The sequence below is a fragment of the Ostrea edulis genome, chromosome 2, assembly GCF_947568905.1.
Source record: "Ostrea edulis chromosome 2, xbOstEdul1.1, whole genome shotgun sequence".
Taxonomy (NCBI): domain Eukaryota; kingdom Metazoa; phylum Mollusca; class Bivalvia; order Ostreida; family Ostreidae; genus Ostrea; species Ostrea edulis.
This window is the reverse complement of record NC_079165.1, coordinates 58,290,599-58,312,668: the sequence shown is the minus strand read 5'-3', so window position 1 is coordinate 58,312,668 and position 22,070 is coordinate 58,290,599. Positions and strand designations below refer to the sequence as shown.

The window sequence follows — 22,070 nt, the reverse complement described above, 5'->3', positions numbered from 1 at the left end:
TGTTTAACATGAAATCACCATTCAGTACTAGTATATACCGTGGTTCCTATGTTTCTAATAATATTTTCTCGCGCGCGTTGCGCACAGCCACCATAAACGTCACTCCTTCATAAATATGCACTAGAAAATCATCGTTTTTTCTTTACATTGAGTAGACCAGTACTCCTTTAATACCTGTATAGAATTTGTCTAAATTGTCAAATCGTATATTTTTCATAATTTTATTATCATACTGACAAAACTTTGAACTACATGTAGTTCTTAAATCATCAAACAAAATACTGTTTAATACGGCACGTATACCTTTAAAAAGGTAATATCAATTAATGCTATTGTTATTTCGGCATTATATATTTGAAATCCAGAGCTGTTTTCCCCTTATGTAACAAACAGACCATTATCTTGCATGTGCAGAGGCTGTGCTACAAAAGTGATACTTAAGCATTTGGGAACAAAATATCAAAAGTCTTTATTTGAGAATCTGAGAATATTATATATCTTTTACATGCTTTGCTGTAAATAGAGATATACATGTATAGTGTTCACAGTACCACGTGACTCAAGTTTTTAAAACGTCTTAAATTTTGCAAAATCATCACATTGTGTTAATCAACCAATATCGCCATTGTGTCTGGGTGTTGTCTCTATGTTCTGTTCTTGTACTTACCTTATCAATCTGCCCTTGATCTTTCCACTTTTCATCTCCATTTCTAATGTTCCGTCAGCTAGACCTCCTTTGGCTCCCTTTCCCGTCGGTGTCCACCTGAATGTGTCACTTTCACAATACCATCCCTCAACTTGCTTACAACATGTTCAATTCCCTTCCAACACACTGTACCCCCAATTCGATGTTCTTTTGTTTTGATCTTTTAGACCAAAGATTTTGGATATTTTGCGTAAAACGTTTAGGAAAGTTAGTCCTCTGTTTGGATCAACTTCCAAGTCTCCATTACGTGAAGTGTATTTCACGGTGCTGTTCTAGATCCAGTTTTCTTTATGGGCTGCTGTTGACAAAAGACATCATGGTTTGTTTGTTCATTTATGCTTCATGTGTTGACGTGACCTCCCTAAAGATTGATTGATTGAATATTTTAACGTCCCTCTCGAGAACTCTCCCTAAAGAGGTAGGGGTTTGGAGGCCCCCTGAAAGCCCCCTGTGAGTTCATCGCAAAGCTCCGGTGGGAGTCAGCGGAAGCTCCCGGAAACTGGTGGATTCTAGGCATTTTGATATGGAGCTTAGACCGTCTGGAATAATTCTGTTTAACGTCAGGTCTAAAATTCAAAACCTACGAGGGGGAGGGGGGTGATATAAACAAACAAAAGTTTCAAACAAATCATTATCAATTAAAATTCATGTATTTAAAATTGAAAACGATGTATCTATATATTACTGAGTTTAAACTTTTAGATAGACAACCCAAAGTAAAACTCGTTCCCAGATAGAATAATTTCAAGTAACCACTTGATCGTGTGCTTTATAAATATCCTGTGTTTTGTCGCCAAAAGTAAAAACTCTAGCAAATTCGAATACGATAATTTGCATGCAATTTATATTAAAAGAATTGTAGTAAAAATTACAAAGTCGAAGAAAAATCCATGCATTTTTTTTTTTAAATATTCAAGATATTTTTGAGAATACGTGCAACCAGAAGAGAAAGAACAAACACCGTTCTTCCACGGAAACAAAATCGACTTTATACAAATCAATGGAAATATTTATCTATACAGTTTGAAATAAGCCATCCGAGCTATAAGCTCAAATGAGTTGTTCTAATCACTTATTAAATGTGTATTAGGTATTAAATGTATACAAACAAACATACATAAATACCAATGATAACCCATGAAAGCTCGAAAGCTTATTTCCAAGGGGGTGCTTTGATGCATGGGGGTCATTTATGTGGGAGGAAACCTACGTGTCCGAGCGGGCGACCGTCATATCCTCTCACATACAACCCCTGCTGATGGTGGGGATCGAACTCGGGACGCAGCGGTGAGAAGCGAGAGCGCTACCCGGGCACCCTATTATTGTCCTATGCCAATTTCATGATTCTCCTTCGATATAGAAATCATCAATATACAAGTTACTAAAAAACAAAAGACAACACTCAAAAGCGAACAGGTCTCTCGAAGAAATCCTTAACTAGTGTACAACAAGAGGTACTGTGAGCAATGCTCATTAAGAATACCCCCCGCTTACCCCAATCTCCCAAAGGGTGTTGGTAATAGGTAAAACTTCAGTATTATGATCCAAAAGGTATCTAGGAACACAGCATCTCCATGCAATGAAAAAAGCCATTAAAGAATTTAAATGGAAACCATATTGCTACTTCGATATCCAGTGCGTGTGACCTTTGACCTTTTGACCCCAAAATCGATAGGGAACATCTTCATCTCATGGGTAGTCCATATGTATGATATGGTGACTGTAGGTGGAAAGGATAACGCTTTAGAGTCCAGAAACCATATTGCTACTTCAATGTCCAGTGCGCTTGACCTTTGACCTTTTGACCCCAAAATCGATAGAGAACATCTTCATCCCATGGGTAGTCCATATGTATGATATGGTGACTGTAGGTGGAAAGGATAACGCTTTAGAGCCCGGAAACCATATTGCTACTTCAATATCCAGTGCACTTGACCTTTGACCTTTTGACCCCAAAATCGATAGGGAACATCTTCATCCCATGGGTAGTCCATATGTATGATATGGTGACTGTAGATGGAAAGGATAACGCTTTAGAGCCCGGAAACCATATTGCTACTTCAATGTCCAGTGCGCTTGACCTTTGGACCCCAAAATCGATAGGGAACATCTTCATCCCATGGGTAGTCCATATGTATGATATGGTGACTGTAGGTGGAAAGGATAACGCTTTAGAGCCCGGAAACCATATTGCTACTTCGATGTCCAGTGCGCTTGACCTTTGACCTTTTGACCCCAAAATCGATAGGGAACATTTTCATTCCATGGGTAGTCCATATGTATGATATGGTGACTGTAGGTGGAAAGGATAACGCTTTAGAGCCCGGAAACCATATTGCTACTTCGATGTCCAGTGCACTTGACCTTTGGGCCCCAAAATCGATAGGGAACATCTTCATCCCATGGGTAGTCCATATATATGATATGGTGACGGTAGGTGGAAAGGATAATGCTTTAGAGCCCGGAAACCATTGCGTCTACAGACGGACGGACGGACGGACGGACAGACAGACGGACAACCCGATTCCAGTATACCCCCCCCCCCACAACTTGTTGCGGGGGGTATAATAAAATTTATTCATAAAAACCTAGAAATAAATGTTACATTGATTGGAAGTGTGCATGGAATATAACCCCCATGTTGGATCCGCCCCGTGATAAGTATATTTACGTGTGTTGTATACCATAATATGTAAGACTCTAAGTGCGATGGTCATTCTATTTAAAGTGCGATGGTCTGCGCCAAAGTGCTATGGTTTGTTAACGTTACGGACGCCAAAGTGCGATGGTCACGCCAAAGTTCGATGGTGCAGAGTTCAGTAACGTTTGTGACGTCACGTCATTGTGACGTCATTTTTAACGTCTTTCAAAAAACCGAAGAAATGCAACATGGACAAAAGCAACGACAAGGTTTACACTGTTGAGGATAGTGAGAACGGCAAAGTGCATTTGTTGTCGAACTATCTACTTCGCCCAAACATTCTTTAATTCATGATCATTTATTACTTTGACGTACACACTTGTATTAAATTCCCGGGGGTATGCTATAATACAAAACATTCTATAAATACGATTTTGCGTTGGAAAATTTTGTGTTTAATAACACAACTAAATGGCAATGAAATAAGTTCTTATTCTTATTTTTTGTGCATGGATTTTGCCCTGATATTTTGGTGAAACAATACACGGTTGGATTAGTCTGTACCAAAACACTGTGTCGTTTACAAACCAATGGATTTCAGCGTGTCACAGCATCGCACCTTGGCATGCCAGACCATCGCACTTTGGCGCATTCATGAGTGTGGACCATCGTAATTTGGTGTGACCATCGCACTTTGGAGTCCTACATATATGAAAATAAAAACATTGTGAAAATTGATATGCTTTGCCCTATAGCTTAAAAATTAGTAAATGACCCGATGGCGAATATGTATAGGGGCAAATGGACCCGCTACCTGGTAAATCAAAATTGTAAACACCAAAGCGAAAGTACAAGCGTTACGCTGCACATTTGACTTGTTTAGTAGTGTAATGACTATTTTGAGATTATACTCTGGACTAGTGAGTGGAATATAGACCTATAATTTTCTTTTGGTTTTAGATATATAATTATTGGTTGAAAAGGTTTGTACTTATAAGTTATATTGTGAGTTAACGTTACATACAATGTATAGCCTATTTGCAGCTGATTTAACAGCTGTTTAATGATCGAGGACGGGACAAATAATTATCTCTCGTGTATTTCAAAACCAATTTCCATGAACATATTTTTTAAGGATAGAGAATGATATGAAAATGCTTACGAAAAAGAGTTTCGTGCGAAGTTTTTCGCTGTTGGCAGCATTTGGTTAAAATCATCAATTGTTTTCTTCAATTCAGGTGACTCGGTCATGGCAGAATCAAACTATACTAAAGAATTGCAACTTCAGACAATAAGACAGAAACTTAACGCTGACAAAATAAAACTGTGGCTCCCGCCTTACACAGCAGCAGACAGTAACCAAGGCAATATTCCTGAGGTAAGTTAAAAACATAATAGCATCATCTTTTTTTTTTTGCAATATTCATTATCTTACATGTGTACCCTTGCTCATAGTCAATCCTATTGATTGTTAGAAGGGGATGCACTGGAATCCTATTGACTTGAATGATTTGAATTTTCTATATTTTTTAGGACTTGTGTGAGAAATACTCCAATGATTTGCAAATTCCTATCACTGAAATCAGGGAAGTACTGGAGCACTTACGACAACATGCTTTGCAAAAACTGGCCGAGAGAGAACAGTTTCAAAAGACTGGAAAGGCACAATTAAAAGTTAAAGCATCAGGCTTAAAAGAAAATAAGGTACTTCTCGGTATTATTTTTTTTCCAATTTAGATCATTTAATTTACTGATAAATCCATGTTTATTTAATGGTTATGGAATTTTATAGGAAAGATTTTCAGTATGTGAGACAGTTGAAATACCACTGACACAATCTGGTAATGATCTGAGACTGGTGTTAGCAGAGAGATTAGGCCTCCCAGCTCATCATCTGAAAATCATCTGTCATGGACAAGTAATCAGTATGACAAAGCAACTGCAAGAACAGAATGTCAAGGTCAGATCACCATAGCACAATAATCTTTGAAAACTGTTACATTATCCTGCAATCCTTTTCTTCTTTTTTATTATTATTAATTTCTATTTTGTAAGTCAAAGCTAATGTCTTTGAAATGGAAAGTAAGGTGCTGGGAAATACATATACAATTACATATCATTTTAACAGCATGGATCTCAGATGATGTGTCTTTGTCTGTCTGTATCAGAGGCTGAGGCAGCACAGAAAGAAGATCAACTTATGCAGATGATGCGCACACGTCAGGCAGCAGAGCTTTTGTCTAGCAAAGTGGAGAAAGGTTTTTGGAATTTGATCACTTATGACCTTGTTTTATGTGGATATATCCCACCCTCATGTGATGTCATAACATTTTTCAAAATCATTGATTTATTTAGATTTATGCATGATAAGAACATACATTTTGTTGGAGTCTTTTTCGATAGTTATTGCAAAAAAATCTGGATAAACATAAAATATTTCAAAAGTCAAACTTATATGTGAATGATGAAGAATATGTTTCAAAATCTATTTTCATTGATTTCTTTATCAAGTCCATTATACAATAAATTTCCTTTATTTTTCACACACTTTCTGTATATTTTTGTAAAAAAAAAATTCATGAAATTGTTTAATATTATCAATACTATTATATCATTATAACCAGTTTTTGTGAAATTTTGATGATGCTGATGTTGATATTATATGATTCTATTTATGTATGTCTCGCACCTTAGAAAATGCAATGACCTCTATATTTTATTGGATAATTCATTATTTTTTATTCTTATAAATGGAAATAGATACATTTTCTATACTTTTATCAGATAATAATGCAAGTATAGAGTTACCTTAATATCACCAATGTATTGTAGATGATTATGATGTAAACATCCAGATAGCAGACCAGTCTGGGAGGCCATTGCAGCTACCTCCAGAGGAAAAGAAGGTATGGACTTCTTTTGTCTTCAGATTAAAACTTTAGACTCTGACATTTGTACATTTTTTTAAAAAGCAAAACAGGTTTATTTCATGTTTATAGAGTAATGATCTTTTTGGATTGATTTATTTCTTATCAATGAGTGTATTCAAATAAGATGTTCTCTTTATGACATAGGCACTCACTCTTGCTATGACACTGCATGAGAAAGGAAGGGTGGCTGTAAAGAATAGAGAAATGAATAAAGCCTTGCTTCTTTTCTTAGAGGCTGATAAGGAATTCAGGTATCAAGGGGGATGTATTGTCTTGTAATGATGGGGAAGGAGTTTGCCTTTGTCAGGGAATGAGGGGGATTTGTCAGGGAATGAGGAGGATGTGTCAGGGAATGAGGGGAGATTTGTCAGGGAATGAGGGGGATTTGTCAAGGAATGAGGGGGGATTTGTCAGGGAGTGAGGGGGGATTTGTCAGGGAATGAGGGGGGATTTGTCAGGAAATGAAGGGGGATTTGTCAGGGAATGAGGGGGGATTTGTCAGGGAGTGAGGGGGGATTTGTCAGGAAATGAAGGGGGATTTGTCAGGGAGTGAGGGGGGATTTGTCAGGGAGTGAGGGGGGATTTGTCAGGGAGTGAGGGGAGATTTATCAGGGAATGAGGGGGATTTGTCAGGGAATGAGGGGAGATTTGTCAGGGAATGAGGGGAGATTTGTCAGGGAATGAGGGGGATTTGTCAGGAAATGAGGGGGATTTGTCAGGGAATGAGGGGGGATTTGTCAGGGAATGAGGGGGAAGTTTTGTCTGGTAATTAGGGAGATCTTTTGTCTTTTAATAAGGGGAATGGTTTAATTGAAACAAAGGAAAATTGTTACAACTTTATAATAGCAGTGTGTAATCTTTCATTAATATGGACTAAATAAATTTTTGCTTGTAATTGTGAATTATATTTTTTTTTTACACACATAAACTTTATCATAAAAAATTAAAATCTCTTGAATTTGATGAACGGTTATAACTCCGTGATAAAATGATTATACTTCCGGTACTATTTCAGGAAATGTAGAGCAGATATTCTAAATGCTGTGGATAACTATGCTGTTCTGTGTTTGGACATTGTCTGGTGTTATCTGTGTTTACAAAATGTAGAAGAACTTCCTGATGCAGGTATAGCAGCTGACATTGGCTACTAGTCTTAATAGTTAATTACTGCTCTAAATTAGTTTACAATGTCACAGCAACAATGGAACTACATGTATGAAAAGAAAAAAATTGACATTTCATTGTACTGCTTCTAATACAGTCAAAGAACAATAACTTTTGAACCTTTATTTTTTTTTTCTTTCAGACGAGCGACTCAAATCAAGTGAAGAATGCTTTATCAGGAGTTATGGGGCTAATCTTGAAAGAGTGGCTGCAGTCAAGGTACCATCATTTGTCATCAAACTAAGTGTTACATGTACATCCATGGTTCCAGGAAAGTATTTGATGATGTTTACAACATGGAATTTCAGGGAGAATCAGGAACACAGTTGGCCCTGTACATGAAGCTCCATCTCTTACAAGGCATTGTGGCTTTCCATCATCACAGAATAGCAGAGGCTCATTCACACCTGAGAAAGGTGCGTACAAATAAATATTTTTAAAAATTGTGGTCAAATCATGTAAACCAGGTACATACATATAAATACCATCAAGAATAAAAGTTTTGATTTCGTAAGTAGTGATATATATATATATATATATATATATATATATATATATATATATATATAATATATATGTATCTTGAGGTAGATATATTTTTGAGTAGATGTAGATATTTTTGTGAGTAGATATAGGTATATTTGTGAGTAGATGTAGATATATTTGTGAGTAGATCTAGATATATTTGTGAGTAGATCTAGATATGTTTGTGAGTACTGGGTTATTAATATAAAGTTTCTCATACATTTTTATGTATTATTAACCAGGCTGAAGAGGAACTGAAAAGACTACAAGTTGATGAAAACAAACTATCACAAGGTATCATGATAGATTTATAAATGCTATTATGACAGATTCCTAAGTGTTATTTAAATGCATTACAATCAGAACATTTTCTCTTTGAACATGGTAGCTTTGTGCCTGAAATAAGGATTTTATTATACAGTAATGATAATGGGATATTTTATTATACAGTAATGATAATGGGATTTGGTGAGAGAGAGGGTCGCTTAGGACTAAGAGCAACTGGTGGAGACGTGACAAAAGCAATACAACACATTATTGAGAAACGGAAAGTAAGAAAATGGATTGCTGTCACATTGTTTCCTCATTGAAAACAGTGATAATAAAAACAAAAAGTAAAGCAAGACATTGATATCACATTGTTCAATGAAAATGATGGTAATAAAAATGGAAAATAAGATTATGAATTGATATCACAGTATTCATTGATAACAATGATAATAAAAAGTTTTCTTCAAAAGAAGAGAAAATAGTATCTAAAATAATTGACTACTAATGAAAATAAACTTCACCTAAAAATATGTCTGAAATTTTATTGTAAGTAATTATGATATGACAAACTGCTAATCCATTGATGATAAGGAAAGGGAAGAGATTGAAAAGAAAGTTAAAGAAGAACGTAGAATGAAGAAATTGCAGAAGGACTTGGGTAAAACTGCATCTGGAGGAAGGTAATTGAAATATTTCAATGGAGATTTTAACAAAGGGGTAGATACCATTCAGAAGATTGAGTAGAAATATAGAATTTACAAACTTTGATGATTTCAGAGTGACTGTTTCACTTTATGAGAACCTGGTAGGCATGGGTTATGGTAAAGGTGCTGCAGCAGCTGCTCTTCGACAGACCAATAATGATCTGAATCAGGCATTAGAGGTAAGTCTATCTAACAATGATCTGAATCAGGCATTAGAGGTAAGTCTATCTAACAATGATCTGAATCAGGCATTAGAGGTAAGTCTATCTAACAATGATCTGAATCAGGCATTAGAGGTAAGTCTATCTAACAATGATCTGAATCAGGCATTAGAGGTAAGTCTATCTAACAATGATCTGAATCAGACATTAGAGGTAAGTCTATCTAACAATGATCTGAATCAGACATTAGAGGTAAGTCTATCTAACAATGATCTGAATCAGGCATTAGAGGTAAGTCTATCTAACAATGATCTGAATCAGACATTAGAGGTAAGTCTATCTAACAATGATCTGAATCAGGCATTAGAGGTAAGTCTATCTAACAATGATCTGAATTAGGCATTAGAGGTAAGTCTATCTAACAATGATCTGAATCAGGCATTAGAGGTAAGTCTATCTAACAATGATCTGAATCAGACATTAGAGGTAAGTCTATCTAACAATGATCTGAATCAGGCATTAGAGGTAAGTCTATCTAACAATGATCTGAATCAGGCATTAGAGGTAAGTCTATCAAACAATGATCTGAATCAGGCATTAGAGGTAAGTCTATCTAACAATGATCTGAATCAGGCATTAGAGGTAAGTCTATCTAACAATGATCTGAATCAGACATTAGAGGTAAGTCTATCTAACAATGATCTGAATCAGGCATTAGAGGTAAGTCTATCTAACAATGATCTGAATCAGGCATTAGAGGTAAGTCTATCTAACAATGATCTGAATCAGGCATTAGAGGTAAGTCTATCTAACAATGATCTGAATCAGGCATTAGAGGTAAGTCTATCTAACAATGATCTGAATCAGGCATTAGAGGTAAGTCTATCTAACAATGATCTGAATCACATTGATTTGAACCAGGCATTTAAAAGGTAATTTAGTCCACCCAACAATGATCCTAACCTTACATTAGAGTATGTCTATCCAATAGTGATCTGAACCATTTAAAAGGTATTAGTAAGTCAATCCAGTAATTATCTTAACCAGACCTTAGATGTACAGCTATCCAACACTGATCTGAACCAGACATCTAAAAGGTAAATCCATCCAATAATTATCAGAACAAGGCCTTAAAGGTAAATCCGTCTTAACAATAATCTAAACAGGCATTAGATGTATGTCCATTGAACAATGATGTAAACCAGACACTATAGGGAGGTCCATTCAGAGGTGATCTGAACCACAGGCAATTATATCACTGAACCACAGGCAATTATATCACATTGATTTGAATTTACTATGAAAGAGTACTCTTGAATTGTAAATTCGAAACCAAGCGATAAAATTGCCTGTGATCTGAACTAGTCATTGGAGGTAAGTCCATCCAACAGTGATGTGAACCAGACATTTAAGGTAAGTCTACCCAACAATGATGTGAACCAGACATTTAAGGTAAGTCTACCCAACAATGATCTGAACTAGGCCTCAGATTTACATTCAACAATGATCTGAACCAGGACTTGGATTTGCATTCAATAAGGATCAAAACTAGGCCTCAGATGCATGTACATTTAACAATTCTAAACCAGGCCATACAACATATTGGGACCAATTTTAATTGAACCTCAGAGGATCTTCTATCTTAGCTGTGTCAAAAATCAATCTGTATCATTTGTCCTTTCCTTAAATCAGTGACAACAATGAAATGATGAAACCTTAATCAGTTTGTATCATTAATGATTTGTAACAGCAGCCTTCAGACAAGACTGTCCAAATACTTATTAGTTAATGCAAAACTCAAGTTACTGTGGCATATAGCAATGCACGATTATTGTCCCACTCAGAAAAATATCTTTATTACATTTTCAGGTTTTACAGTTACACCCTGAACTCCTCAATCTTCCAGATCCAGAGACGAAATCCACAAAGATCACAGATGACATGATCACCCAGGTAATACTGTATAATGGTTTTCCCCCCTGTTTATCAGTCTTTGTGAAAATTCATTAAAGTGCTTTTATTTTGATTTGTCTATTTTTGTAAATACAACATACTGTAACTGTTAAAATTGTCCACTTAATTAATATTGTTTATTAGTGTTATCTTTCATTTTTGCCACCATTTCCCAAAGAAAGCGAAAAATGAGTTATTGAAAAAAAAACCATTGAATATTATATCGTATGCACAGCTGATTGGTTTTAATTTTGGTCATACATGTGTATGAAAGGCAGTTACCACCAGTATCTGTCCAATAGGGTTTCATTTCCTATATAGAAAATTGCTTCCCACAACAGCAAAGTTTTCCACCATACAGTTTAAGTACATGCATCATATGCTCTCAACTAAGGCATGCATCATGGGGTATATTTTTATTTTGCAATTTGATATCTATCTAAAATCTCCAAAAAGGTAGCAGCAATGGGCTTTGACACTCTTATGGCAAGCAGAGCTTTACATCTATTCAGTGGTGATGTGCAGAGGGCTATAGAGGAGTTGATTCAAAAGGCAGGTGTGCTACCCCCATCATCTGATGAGAGCTCATCTAGTAGTTCAGGTATCATTTTAATCATCTATTACTTGCATTAGAAAAAATTCATGTGAATTGAAAATCATGTACATATACCTAAACTAAATATCAACAGAGTCCACCACCAAGTTGGCCATTTTGGATCACATGTCTATTTTCACTGCAATGTGTTTTCAAAATCAAGAATTTCATTTTTTCTGTCATTAACGCAGATAGTTCAGTAGGATCTGAGGCAGGGCCTTCCCAAATGTCGTCTTCCAAGGCCAAGGAGAAACAAGCGATAAAGGACCTTGTGTCAGACCTTCCGGAGGATGCAGAGGACTACCTGGACCTCACACTGCAGGAGGAGGCCCAGTACCTCGAGGAGTATCTCGCCAAACTCAACAGTGTCATGTCTAAGAACAATGATTGAATAAAGATCTTTAATGTGGTAATCACAATTCTTGCACAGCTTTGGATCATTACTGAATTGTGAAGTTGTCTACAATTTGTGCTGTTAATTTTCTTTCAATGGAAAATAGAAGTGCCTTTAAAGTTTTTGATTCTTCATTTGATATATGCAAGTCGAATGATACTTACCTCTTCAGATTTTACTGTGTTTTACAGTGTTATTTTTAAAATTTATGAAATACATATTTATCCTTACATGATACTAAAGAAGACTTTATACTTGTAACAAACATTTTTCTTCAAATTTTCACTTTTAATCTAATTACTTTAGTTGATCCTATTCAGAGTATTATTCTATCAGACATTGAATTTGTTATACAATAAATAAATCATTAAATTCTTATGCTGTGGTTCAATAATATTTTCAAAATCTCTACGAGTTTTCATCATGCAACTACTCATTTTTCATGTACTATTACAACACATTAGCTGAACAGTCACCCTACTGTTTTCAACTGAAAATACCAGTACTTAAAATTTCTATCTTGGTGGAATTTATTTGGGTTCCTAAGTGTACTTCAATTTGTTATCAATCATCTCCTGTAAACACTGTTGAGTCATACGAATTGTCACTAACTTTTGATATAATTTCATTCGTTGGTTTTGAACAAACAGTACCAAGCATATGCACATATTAAGGTAGCTCCACCCTCATATTTTGCAAAATCTTTATTTGATCTATTAATCTTTGTGCATGTTAGAGATATATCTTTTGGTGGAAATTATTCACTGGATTTAATAAAAACTCTGGTAAACTACTAGATACCAAAACATTTATATTAATATATTAATCAATTAACTATATTTAAAAAAGAGGTTGTCAAAGGCATTAACTCTTCTCTGTTGCATGTATTTCCCTGATATCCACAATTAATTTATCTATATTTATAAAGTAGAAGTTTTGAAATTATTGACTTTGAAATTTTGTCATTTTAACCAAAAATGTGCAATTTTCTAATGTTGACATATATACTTCAGTTTATTATGTCTGACATTGTTAAAAGGGTGGCAACAATATATTTCCTTTGATTACTGATTGAATTAAACTATATTATAATAAGCGGAAATTAACATAGTTTTCTTTTTACTTTGACCCATCAATATCAATAAATCACGTGAGAGTAGTGCTACCTTGATATACTAAATTACAGCCTAGTGGTTAAGGCGCTCGCTTTGGGAGGCCTGGGTTTGGTTTTCAATCCTGGCATGGTAGTGGCTTTTCCTTCACCAAGCAAGGAATAAGAACTGAACGTCATGGGTCTCTTGTATCACGGTAAGCATATGCACAAAAATTCCTCGCAGTTTAAACCGTAAGCGCTACGATTTTTATGAAACACTTCACCTAAAGCTGGTGATTTGTCTAAGTAAGGAGATAAAAATCTCGAATGGGACATAGATGGGAATGGGACTGCACATAGTCATATTTTCGCTGCACAGTTTAATATTTGCTTTTTTTTCCCAATCAATGTCCAAACCTTTAGTGAGTACAACACAACATACATATATCGAGAATAGACATGTATGAAAATAACCAGGACCCAGTTGCACAAAAGATGGTTAAGTTTAACTGACAGTTAGCACTATATAAATGTAAGAGTTAACTATTATGTATAGCTATATACAGAACTGGGTAAATATGGTTGAATAGTGCCTAAAAAAAGAGATGTTGGGCAAACAAATCCATAATGAAACAACTACTATGCCTTTAACGCATCTAGTTCGAGTCTGTAGGTACATAACACTGTAGTTGAGTTGAGCTAATATAATTTATTTACTTACTTTACTTTTTCCTTCCGCTTGTACCGGTGCGTGTCGCGGGGAGATACAGTCGTCTGTCAGCAGCAAGGTGAGTGGCCTTGAGGAGGGACATCTCGTGAGCTCTGAGGGTGTCTGCCACGTGGTCGCTCCAGCGTCGCATTGGTCTTCCTCTGGCTCTCCAGCCAGATGATCTGGTGTTGTATGCAAGGTGAAGATAACGAACAGTGATCAATCTCATAACTCCTACAAGCAATACAAAATAGATAGTTGGGCAAACACGGACCCCTGGACACACCAGAGATGGGATCAGGTGCCTAGGAGGAGTAAGCATCCCCTGTTGACCGGTCACACCCGCCGTGAGCCCCATATCCTGATCAGGTAAACGGAGTTATCCGCAGTCAAAATCAGTGTGCCAAGAACGGCTTAACAATCGGTATGAAACACATCAGACAGCATTTGACCCAATGCGAGGTTGTATTGACGAACTAGATCATTATAACGACCATAGAATTTGCGAAATGCTGACTTCAATCGAGACTGTTGAAATCCCTGTACCATCAACTTGTTTGTCAGTAGCTTACCTCGATTTAATAACTGACTATACCCAGAACAAGCTCTTGCATATCGAATCAGTTGAGATATATAAACACCATATGCAGGTGATAATGGAATATTGCTACATAAATGTGGGAAGTTGACGATGGAGAAGCTGAAATCGTCCCGTTTGTCATACAGTTGAGTTGTTAGTTTGCCGTTAATGTCTACTTTCAATAAAATATCTAAGTATGAAGCAGAAGTGGACGACTCTGTGGTGTCCTTTATTTCGAGCTCACAGGGATATATCAAATCGACATATGAATGAAAGCTATCATTGTTAATAGACAAAACGTCATCGATATATCTAAAAGTCGAATTGAAGGTCACAGCGAGAGATTTTTTCTTCTCACGTAGAAGTTTTTGAATAAATTCTGCTTCATATGAATATAAAAACAGGTCAGCTAACAAAGGAGCACAATTCGTGCCCATGGGAATTCCAACAGACTGTTGGAAGACCTGATCACCAAAGACCACGAAGATATTGTCAATGAGGAACTCTAGCATATTTTTTATTTCAACTTCAGAGTACTTGTGCGTGGAATCAGAGTGGTGTTTAACAAAGTAAGTTTTTGAATGACTGATCACTAGATATGAATATTTTCGTTTTCCGTTTTTGTTGAAGAAGCAACTGTCTATGATGTCAAAAAGTCTAGTCTTTAATTTATCGTGAGGAATGGTCGTGTATAGTGTTGAAAAGTCATAGGTTTTAATACTACTGATTTGGGAAAAATTCTGTGATTTCAAGTTTACTAAAAGTTCTTTAGAATTTTTTAGAATCCACATTTGATTAACACCACTTCTGGCATATGTAGTCGCACAGTAAGTTTGAAGTTTCTCCTTCACAGCTGTTAACATTTTCGTGAGGAGCAAAGATAGGGGCTTGGTTTGGAGGCATTCCGTGTGAAGTGTTTGAACCACTTGATCCTCTGGTGCTCGATGTGTTGTAGGACTGGTGTTGCTCCTACCATGTCTCTTATGACTTCATTTCTGGTCTCGTCTTGTTCACCACTCTTCTTAGACATTTCATTTCGCATGTGACCAGCTCCCTCTCAAGGGCTTTTGTTAGGGACCATGTCTGATACTTTTATGTGAGTGTTGGTAAGAAAATCATGGGGATGCTGGGGTGCCTCAGGAGAAGGGCAAGGTAACTGCATTTGCTTTTTGACATCTTGTCTCTATTTCTCGAGTTTGCCGTTTTCTGTGAAAATGCTGTCAAAGTATTTGAATTCACTGGTTTGCTTCATCTGGGATATGTTGATGTCCAGTTTGTCTGGTCTCCTGTTGACTGTCGTGACCTCGGTCTTGCTGACACTAATCTTCATGTCATGTTTCTCGCAGCTTTCAGTGAGCTGGTCTGTTGTTGTGTCTTGTCGTTATTCATCATTGACGGGTCATCTGCAAACATCAGTTTGTTGAGTGCCTAGGGGTCTGGGTTGGCCTCCTTTGTAATCTGGTCCATGTAGGTCATGAAGAGCAAAGTGGAGATATTGAAGCCCTGCCTGACTCCAGATGTTACTCGAACCCAGTCAGATGTTTCACTGATAGTGCGGACTGCGCTTCTGCTATTGGCGTAGATGGCCCAGATGTTGTCTAGTAGTTGCCACTTGACGTCATACTGCTCAAGGACCTTCCATAGCTTGTCTCTGTCCACAAGTACGTGTCCTGGTCCACAAATACGAGATGGAGATCTTGGTTGTATTCCATTGCCCTCTCACACAGTTGTCGGAGTGCAAAGATTGCATCGGTGCACCCTCTTCCTTTCCTGAAGCCGAACTTGGTGTTACTGAGGAGATGTTCAGTTTTTGCTTGAGTACGTTGCTCCAGGATCTTTGCATACATTTTTCCCTCCATGGCTAAGTAGAGATATGCCTCTGTAGGCGTTGAAGTCTTTTTTGCAGCCCTTCGTCTTCCATAATGACATCACTATCGCATTTTGTCAGTCTTCTGGTACTTTCTTTTCTCTCGAGCTTTCTGAATGATGGTGGTAAACCACTGTATTCAGGTTTCGCCACATGCAAGGATGGCTTCAGTTGTGATGCTATCGTATCCAGCTGCCTTATTTTTAGGACTGGTCTTCACTGCTTTTATCACTTCACTATCCATGATGATAAGTTCTGAGTGATCTGGGTAGCTGGGGGTGAACCAGCACTTTATGTCTTGTACCTGTACTCTTGATGGGTTCAGTAGATCTCTGAAATAGTCTTCCCACCTCTTCATACAGAGCCTCTCTATTTGCATCGTTGATGACAGTAGTGGGGTCAAAAGGCTCGTATCTCACTCTCATTGCCTTCACACTCTTGTAGAACTCTCTTGGGGAGGTCTTGCAAGTCTCACTATGCTTCTCGCCATACTGGGTCCATGAGTTTTCTTCTGATGTTTTCACAACTTTCTTGCTTTGTCTTCTTGCAAGTCTGTAATTGATGTAGTCCGCTTCGTTCTTTGACTTGACCCAAATCTTGTATAATCTCTTTTTTGCCTGATGGCATCCTTCACTTCTTCGTTCTACCACGCTTCTTCTTTCATAGTGTCTTGAAGGTGCCCCAAGCTTTCTCTGCTGTTCGTGATGTCTAGCTTTCCATTGAGGATGCGCCTGATCTGAGCCTGTACCTTTCATCTCCGAGTTTATGTATATTTTAGTTTCTCTTGCTGTCTCTTTCTGTTTACAGGTTTTCTCTTCTTCTGGATGATCAACGTTGTGATGACTGGCCTATGGTCTGTGTCAAGGCCTGTGTTGAGGATGGCTCTTGAGTCTGTGATGTTGCTCCGCATTCGAGATCTCGCTAGCATGAAGTCGATCTGTGATGAGACATTGATGTCATTCTATTTATACCAGGTGTAGATCTGAGAGGCTCCGTGTTGGAAAGAGGTGATGGTGACGATTAGGTCATGCTCTGCACACGGTTCCAGTGTATGGTTGCCGTTAGAGTTGCATGGTGTTCTATGGTCACTGTGTAAACCTAGGTGTTTTGTCCACGGTGCTCTTCTATCACCGACTCTGCCGTTGGAGTCTTCCATTACATACAGATCTTCTTTGTCTGGGATGCTATTAATTAAGTCCGTGAGTTGATCGAAGAAAGAGTCCTTTTCCTTGTCTGAGTAGGAATCATTACATGATGCATAAACTTGAATATAGTTGATGGTCTTTTTGCCCTCTCTAATGCGAATTTTGACGAGTCTTTCTGAAATGAACTCCATCCTCACTAGTTCCTATGCCTTGTCAGGGTGTATGTTGAAACCCACACCATGTGCTGGTCTCTGTTCCTTGCTTACACAGCTCCAAATGAGAACAAAGTTGGGAGTCGATTTCCTTTGTACCTGTTCCTTTCTTTCTGATGTATGTGATGCCCAGGATGGAGATATTGCGCTGGGTCATGAACTCTACTATCTCAGGTTAATAAATGAAAACAAATGGCGGAGTTTAAAAAAACCTATAAAATAACTAAGTTGAACAAAGTGAAAATAAAACTAATGACAAAAAAAACAAAAACAAAAAACAACCAAAAACTAGTCAGTATGATTAAAATCAAACCTTCATTAGTGTTTTGGTTTTTAAAAAAAATATTATTTTGATTGTCGGAATCAATGTGAATCCGTGTTTGTCCGACTATCTATTTTGTATTGCTTATAGGAATTATGAGATTGATCACTGTTCGTTACCTTCGCCTTTCATGAGTATGTAAGTTATTATTCATAGTGTCAACTTTATTAACATTAGGTCATAAACACACACACGCACGCACACGCACACACACATATAGCCTATGCAAAACATTTCTAAGGCGACGCCTCTATATGAATGAAATCTACAAACAAATATTTCCAAAACTCCTGGAATGCTAGCTATTAACTGTAATAGTATCCATGTTGAATTTACCAAGCTTTAGATGAATTAACCTATGCTTGGCGCTCAAAGTCATTTAGCAGTGAGGCCTCTTTATCTAGTCAATGCCTACTAGATCCGAAGTCGCTTTTAAAATGCCTCAACCCTTGGTCTTTCGCTATCTTTGGATCGACTCTGGGGTCTATCATTAAGCACTGCACTCGAAGCAAGCATTCTACTGACACAGTTATGAACTTAATATTCGATTTATTTGGTGGTAGTAAATACAAAATTTACAACAAGACATTTACTAGTACCCAGTATGGCAGTAATATTGATAACCTGATTAATTAAGCTAATCTAATGATAATAGGAGATAACTACTGTATATTTCTCGCCACTATAGGTTTTGGTTCTGTCTGATAATAGAAAATTTCTACGGTTCGAAGTAAAGTAGAAACTTGTCTTGGCGGAATGATACAGCAACAGTGTTTCACGTGCGCTATTCGCGCTTCTAATTGATAGAGTGGTCACTTCTAGCCTAGCACCCGAGCAGTGCGCTTTTAAATTTTTCTTTTAACATTTAAGGAAATGTTGCATACTTGTTTTTCTTTTATAAATTTTGATTGATTTTCATTATGTATCTGAATTTTGAGAAAATAGAATATGTATTATCGAGTACAAAGCGCAGCCTCTAGCGTTGTATATTTTCTCATTTAAGCTTGCTTAGCATCTAGTATGAAACATTTTGCACAAGTTCTCCAAATTTTCAATTTGTTTATTGGTTTTGACAATTTGATTTCTATTTACATTCTAGTGCAGAATGAGTCGCCTTTGTCTAGAGGGCACGTTTTTTCCCGGTTTGATGGGGTTTTTTTTCCGTGAACGGCTATGGAAGCTCGAGAAAGTATTATTTCTCCCATGCCGTAGGGGGAGTGTTTGTATTGTACTCGATTTTCAATATATATACGTGTATGTATAGTTAAAATTTCGCATCATTTGCATTTTTTTTAGCATTCTTAGAACATGTTCTGATTCTAACGTAATGCATTTTATATTTATATTTGGTATATTATCGTCACAAATGAGTATTTGTTGAAACATTGATTTATGTAATTTTTGTAAATTAATAAATCCCGACGAATTTAATATCTACGGCAGGCTGTCGGCAAAATAAGATATGTTTTGTTTATTGTAAGAAATGTAGACCAGACTGGCTACAATCATCTAGTTGATTATCCTGCCATTGAGAGAGCGCATATAAACATTTAAAAATAAAAAATACCCTTAAAATCTGTAGGTTTCAAAATTTTCCTTTGGACACCTGCTCCTGTGTTTTGAGTTTCACAATTCCTGGTGGTAATGCGTTCCATTCCCTGATGGTACGTAGGAAGAATGAGAATGTGCGATAGGAAGTATTGCTTGATGGAAGTCGGAAGGCAAGATGGTGAGAATGTCTGGTCTTGCTTAAAGATGGTACAAGTCTTTCCTCTTGTCAATGGTAATTTCATTGTTTACATTTGTGTATAGTGTGGTGAGTCTGGCGTGTCTACGACGATGTTCTAGTGGTGTCCAGTCGAGATGTTCTATCATACTATCCACACCAGATCTGTTCCCGTATTTGTTACTGACACGGCGGGCTGCTCTGTATATGTCCTTTTGATGATATGGATCCCAAACTGATGAAGCGTATTCAACCAAGGGTCTTACTAATGATTTGTAAGCTTTCTCCTTGACAGATGTTGAACTAATATTGAGGTTTCGACGTAGGAAGGCTAAGGTTTAATTACACTCATTACTTCGTTCATTCCTTGGGAATTCTACCTCCAAGTCTATGATAGGTTCTTTCTTGATTAAATATTACTTTGGTATGCGTGTGTTAATGAAAATGTCTTGTATATAATGGTATTACTTAACCTATATAATATTAGTGGTAGTTTAGGTATGATATACACTGCACTTTATCTTTGATGCCCGCTGGGATCGGCCCCGGGCTTAGTTGCGTTAAGGCCCGCTGGGATCGGCCCCGGGCACAACTTTGTAATTAGCTTTATGACATAGTTTTCTAATTAGGTCATATTTGATAGTTGTTGGTTAGGATAGTAGTGAATAGCCCAAAGAATACCAAACTTCAATTTATGTATACTAGCGGGGAAAAAAAAACTGTGCATTATTTAATATATGAAAAAATAATAAAAAACAACAATGAACAAATTTTATTTTTTGTAACACTGTTAACAAATGTATTCGTTACAACATTTCATAATCCATTAATGTTAACGTCGAATAAGGTCAATTTCAGCACACTCGAAAGACACTGGTATTCGAACTTGAATTAACAAAGTTGATAACGCGTGTGACCACCATTTGCATCCACACATGCTTGACAACGGCGCCTCATTGATGCCACTAAAGTGTTCAGAAATGCTTGAGGGATGTTGTTCCAGATGTTGGTTAAAGCCTGGCCTAAATCAGCCAATGTCAGTGGCTGATTTGGTAAACGGCGTAGACGTCGTTCCATTTCATCCCAGACGTGCTCGATCGGTAATAAATCGGGGGAAACAGCTGGCCAAGGCAAGACATCGATATTCTGTTGAACAAAAAAGTCCCTGACTACACGTGCGACATGTGGCCTTGCGTTAGTCTTGCTGCAGAGTGATGTGATTTTGCTGTCTCTGTATGAAGGGTATCACATGGCGTTGAATAATTTCGTCTCGATAGCGTACGCCGGTGAGATTTCCATTGACAATTTGTAGAGGGGTCCTTCCACGTGCTGTTATTCCACCCCACACCATAAAGCTACCTCTACTGAATTGTCGACGTTGCACAACATAAGCGTCCTAGTACCGCTCCCCAACGCGACGATACACTCTACAACGGCCGTCACTGCTTTCCAAATGAAATCTGGATTCATCAGTGAACAGATTATTGGCCCAGTCCTGTATTCTGAATCGCAGATGTCGTCTGCACCACGCTAGTCCAGCGATACGATGACGCTGAAGCAGTATTGGGCGCACCGTTTGACGTCTTGGTCAGACGATTACGCACAGTTCTTGGACTGATTGGTCGGAGTCCAGGAATGCTACGAGCAGTCAAACTTGCTGTCTGGAAACGATTTCTCAGGTCACAAGTCTAATATGGTTGTCCTGTCGACGCGACGTCACACGAGGACGCCCAGAACGTGGTCGATTCCAAGTGTTACCAGATTGTTGGAAACGTCTCCAAAATGACTGGATGGTGTTCCGATGAACTCCAAAATGTCTTGCTACGATATTTTGTGCCATTCCAGCTTGAAGCATCCCAACAGCACGATTACGTTGGTTTTCGCTGAGTCGTGGCATGACAGAAGGGTAAATTTTGTCAAAACTAAAGTGCTTTCCTTAACGGATAGTGTCCAAACAAACCCTTTTACACTTCTTACTCCAAACAGTATTGGCTAGTAAAACCCGTGCGTACGAACACTTCAATAAACAACATGTGTTCACTAACCATAAAAAAAAGTCCGTGCATCCGAGTCGGGAACTATCCGATATTGTTAAAAAAAACATCACCTTTATCGATTGTTTAGATTTTATAAATATAAACAATGAATATAGAATTTTTTTTTACTAAATTTTATAATGCAGAGTTTCTTTTTTCCACTAGTATATTATAATGTGTTGGTATTTTATACAAGAGGTATTAATGTGCAATGTATGCAGTTTTGTATATTTAGGGGTTTTCAAGTGACCAAAATAAACTTTAAACTTAAACACTATTGGTTGTTTATGAAATAGCTTGATTGTATTTATAATATGGTCGCTCCACTTCAAGTGAG

General features: G+C 37.3%; 1 protein-coding gene across 2 annotated transcripts; it reads left to right on the top strand.

Moving 5' to 3' along the window:
- Nucleotides 1-4,171: 4,171 nt before the first annotated feature.
- Nucleotides 4,172-12,421, top strand: LOC125681414 (NEDD8 ultimate buster 1-like). Of its 2 annotated transcripts, none has more exons than XM_048921490.2 (17): nt 4,172-4,330; nt 4,586-4,725; nt 4,881-5,051; nt 5,140-5,307; nt 5,476-5,605; nt 6,180-6,253; nt 6,422-6,528; nt 7,293-7,402; nt 7,584-7,660; nt 7,750-7,857; nt 8,209-8,260; nt 8,417-8,517; nt 8,828-8,916; nt 9,014-9,119; nt 10,971-11,054; nt 11,511-11,655; nt 11,841-12,421. In XM_048921490.2, exons 2-17 carry the CDS (start codon nt 4,597-4,599, stop codon nt 12,038-12,040), a joined length of 1,851 nt encoding a protein of 616 aa, XP_048777447.1. In that variant the 5' UTR covers nt 4,172-4,330; nt 4,586-4,596; the 3' UTR covers nt 12,041-12,421. The 2 variants fall into 2 exon arrangements, with proteins under 2 accessions (XP_048777447.1, XP_056010544.1); XM_056154569.1 differs by having other exon boundaries at nt 4,174-4,267.
- Nucleotides 12,422-22,070: the final 9,649 nt, after the last annotated feature.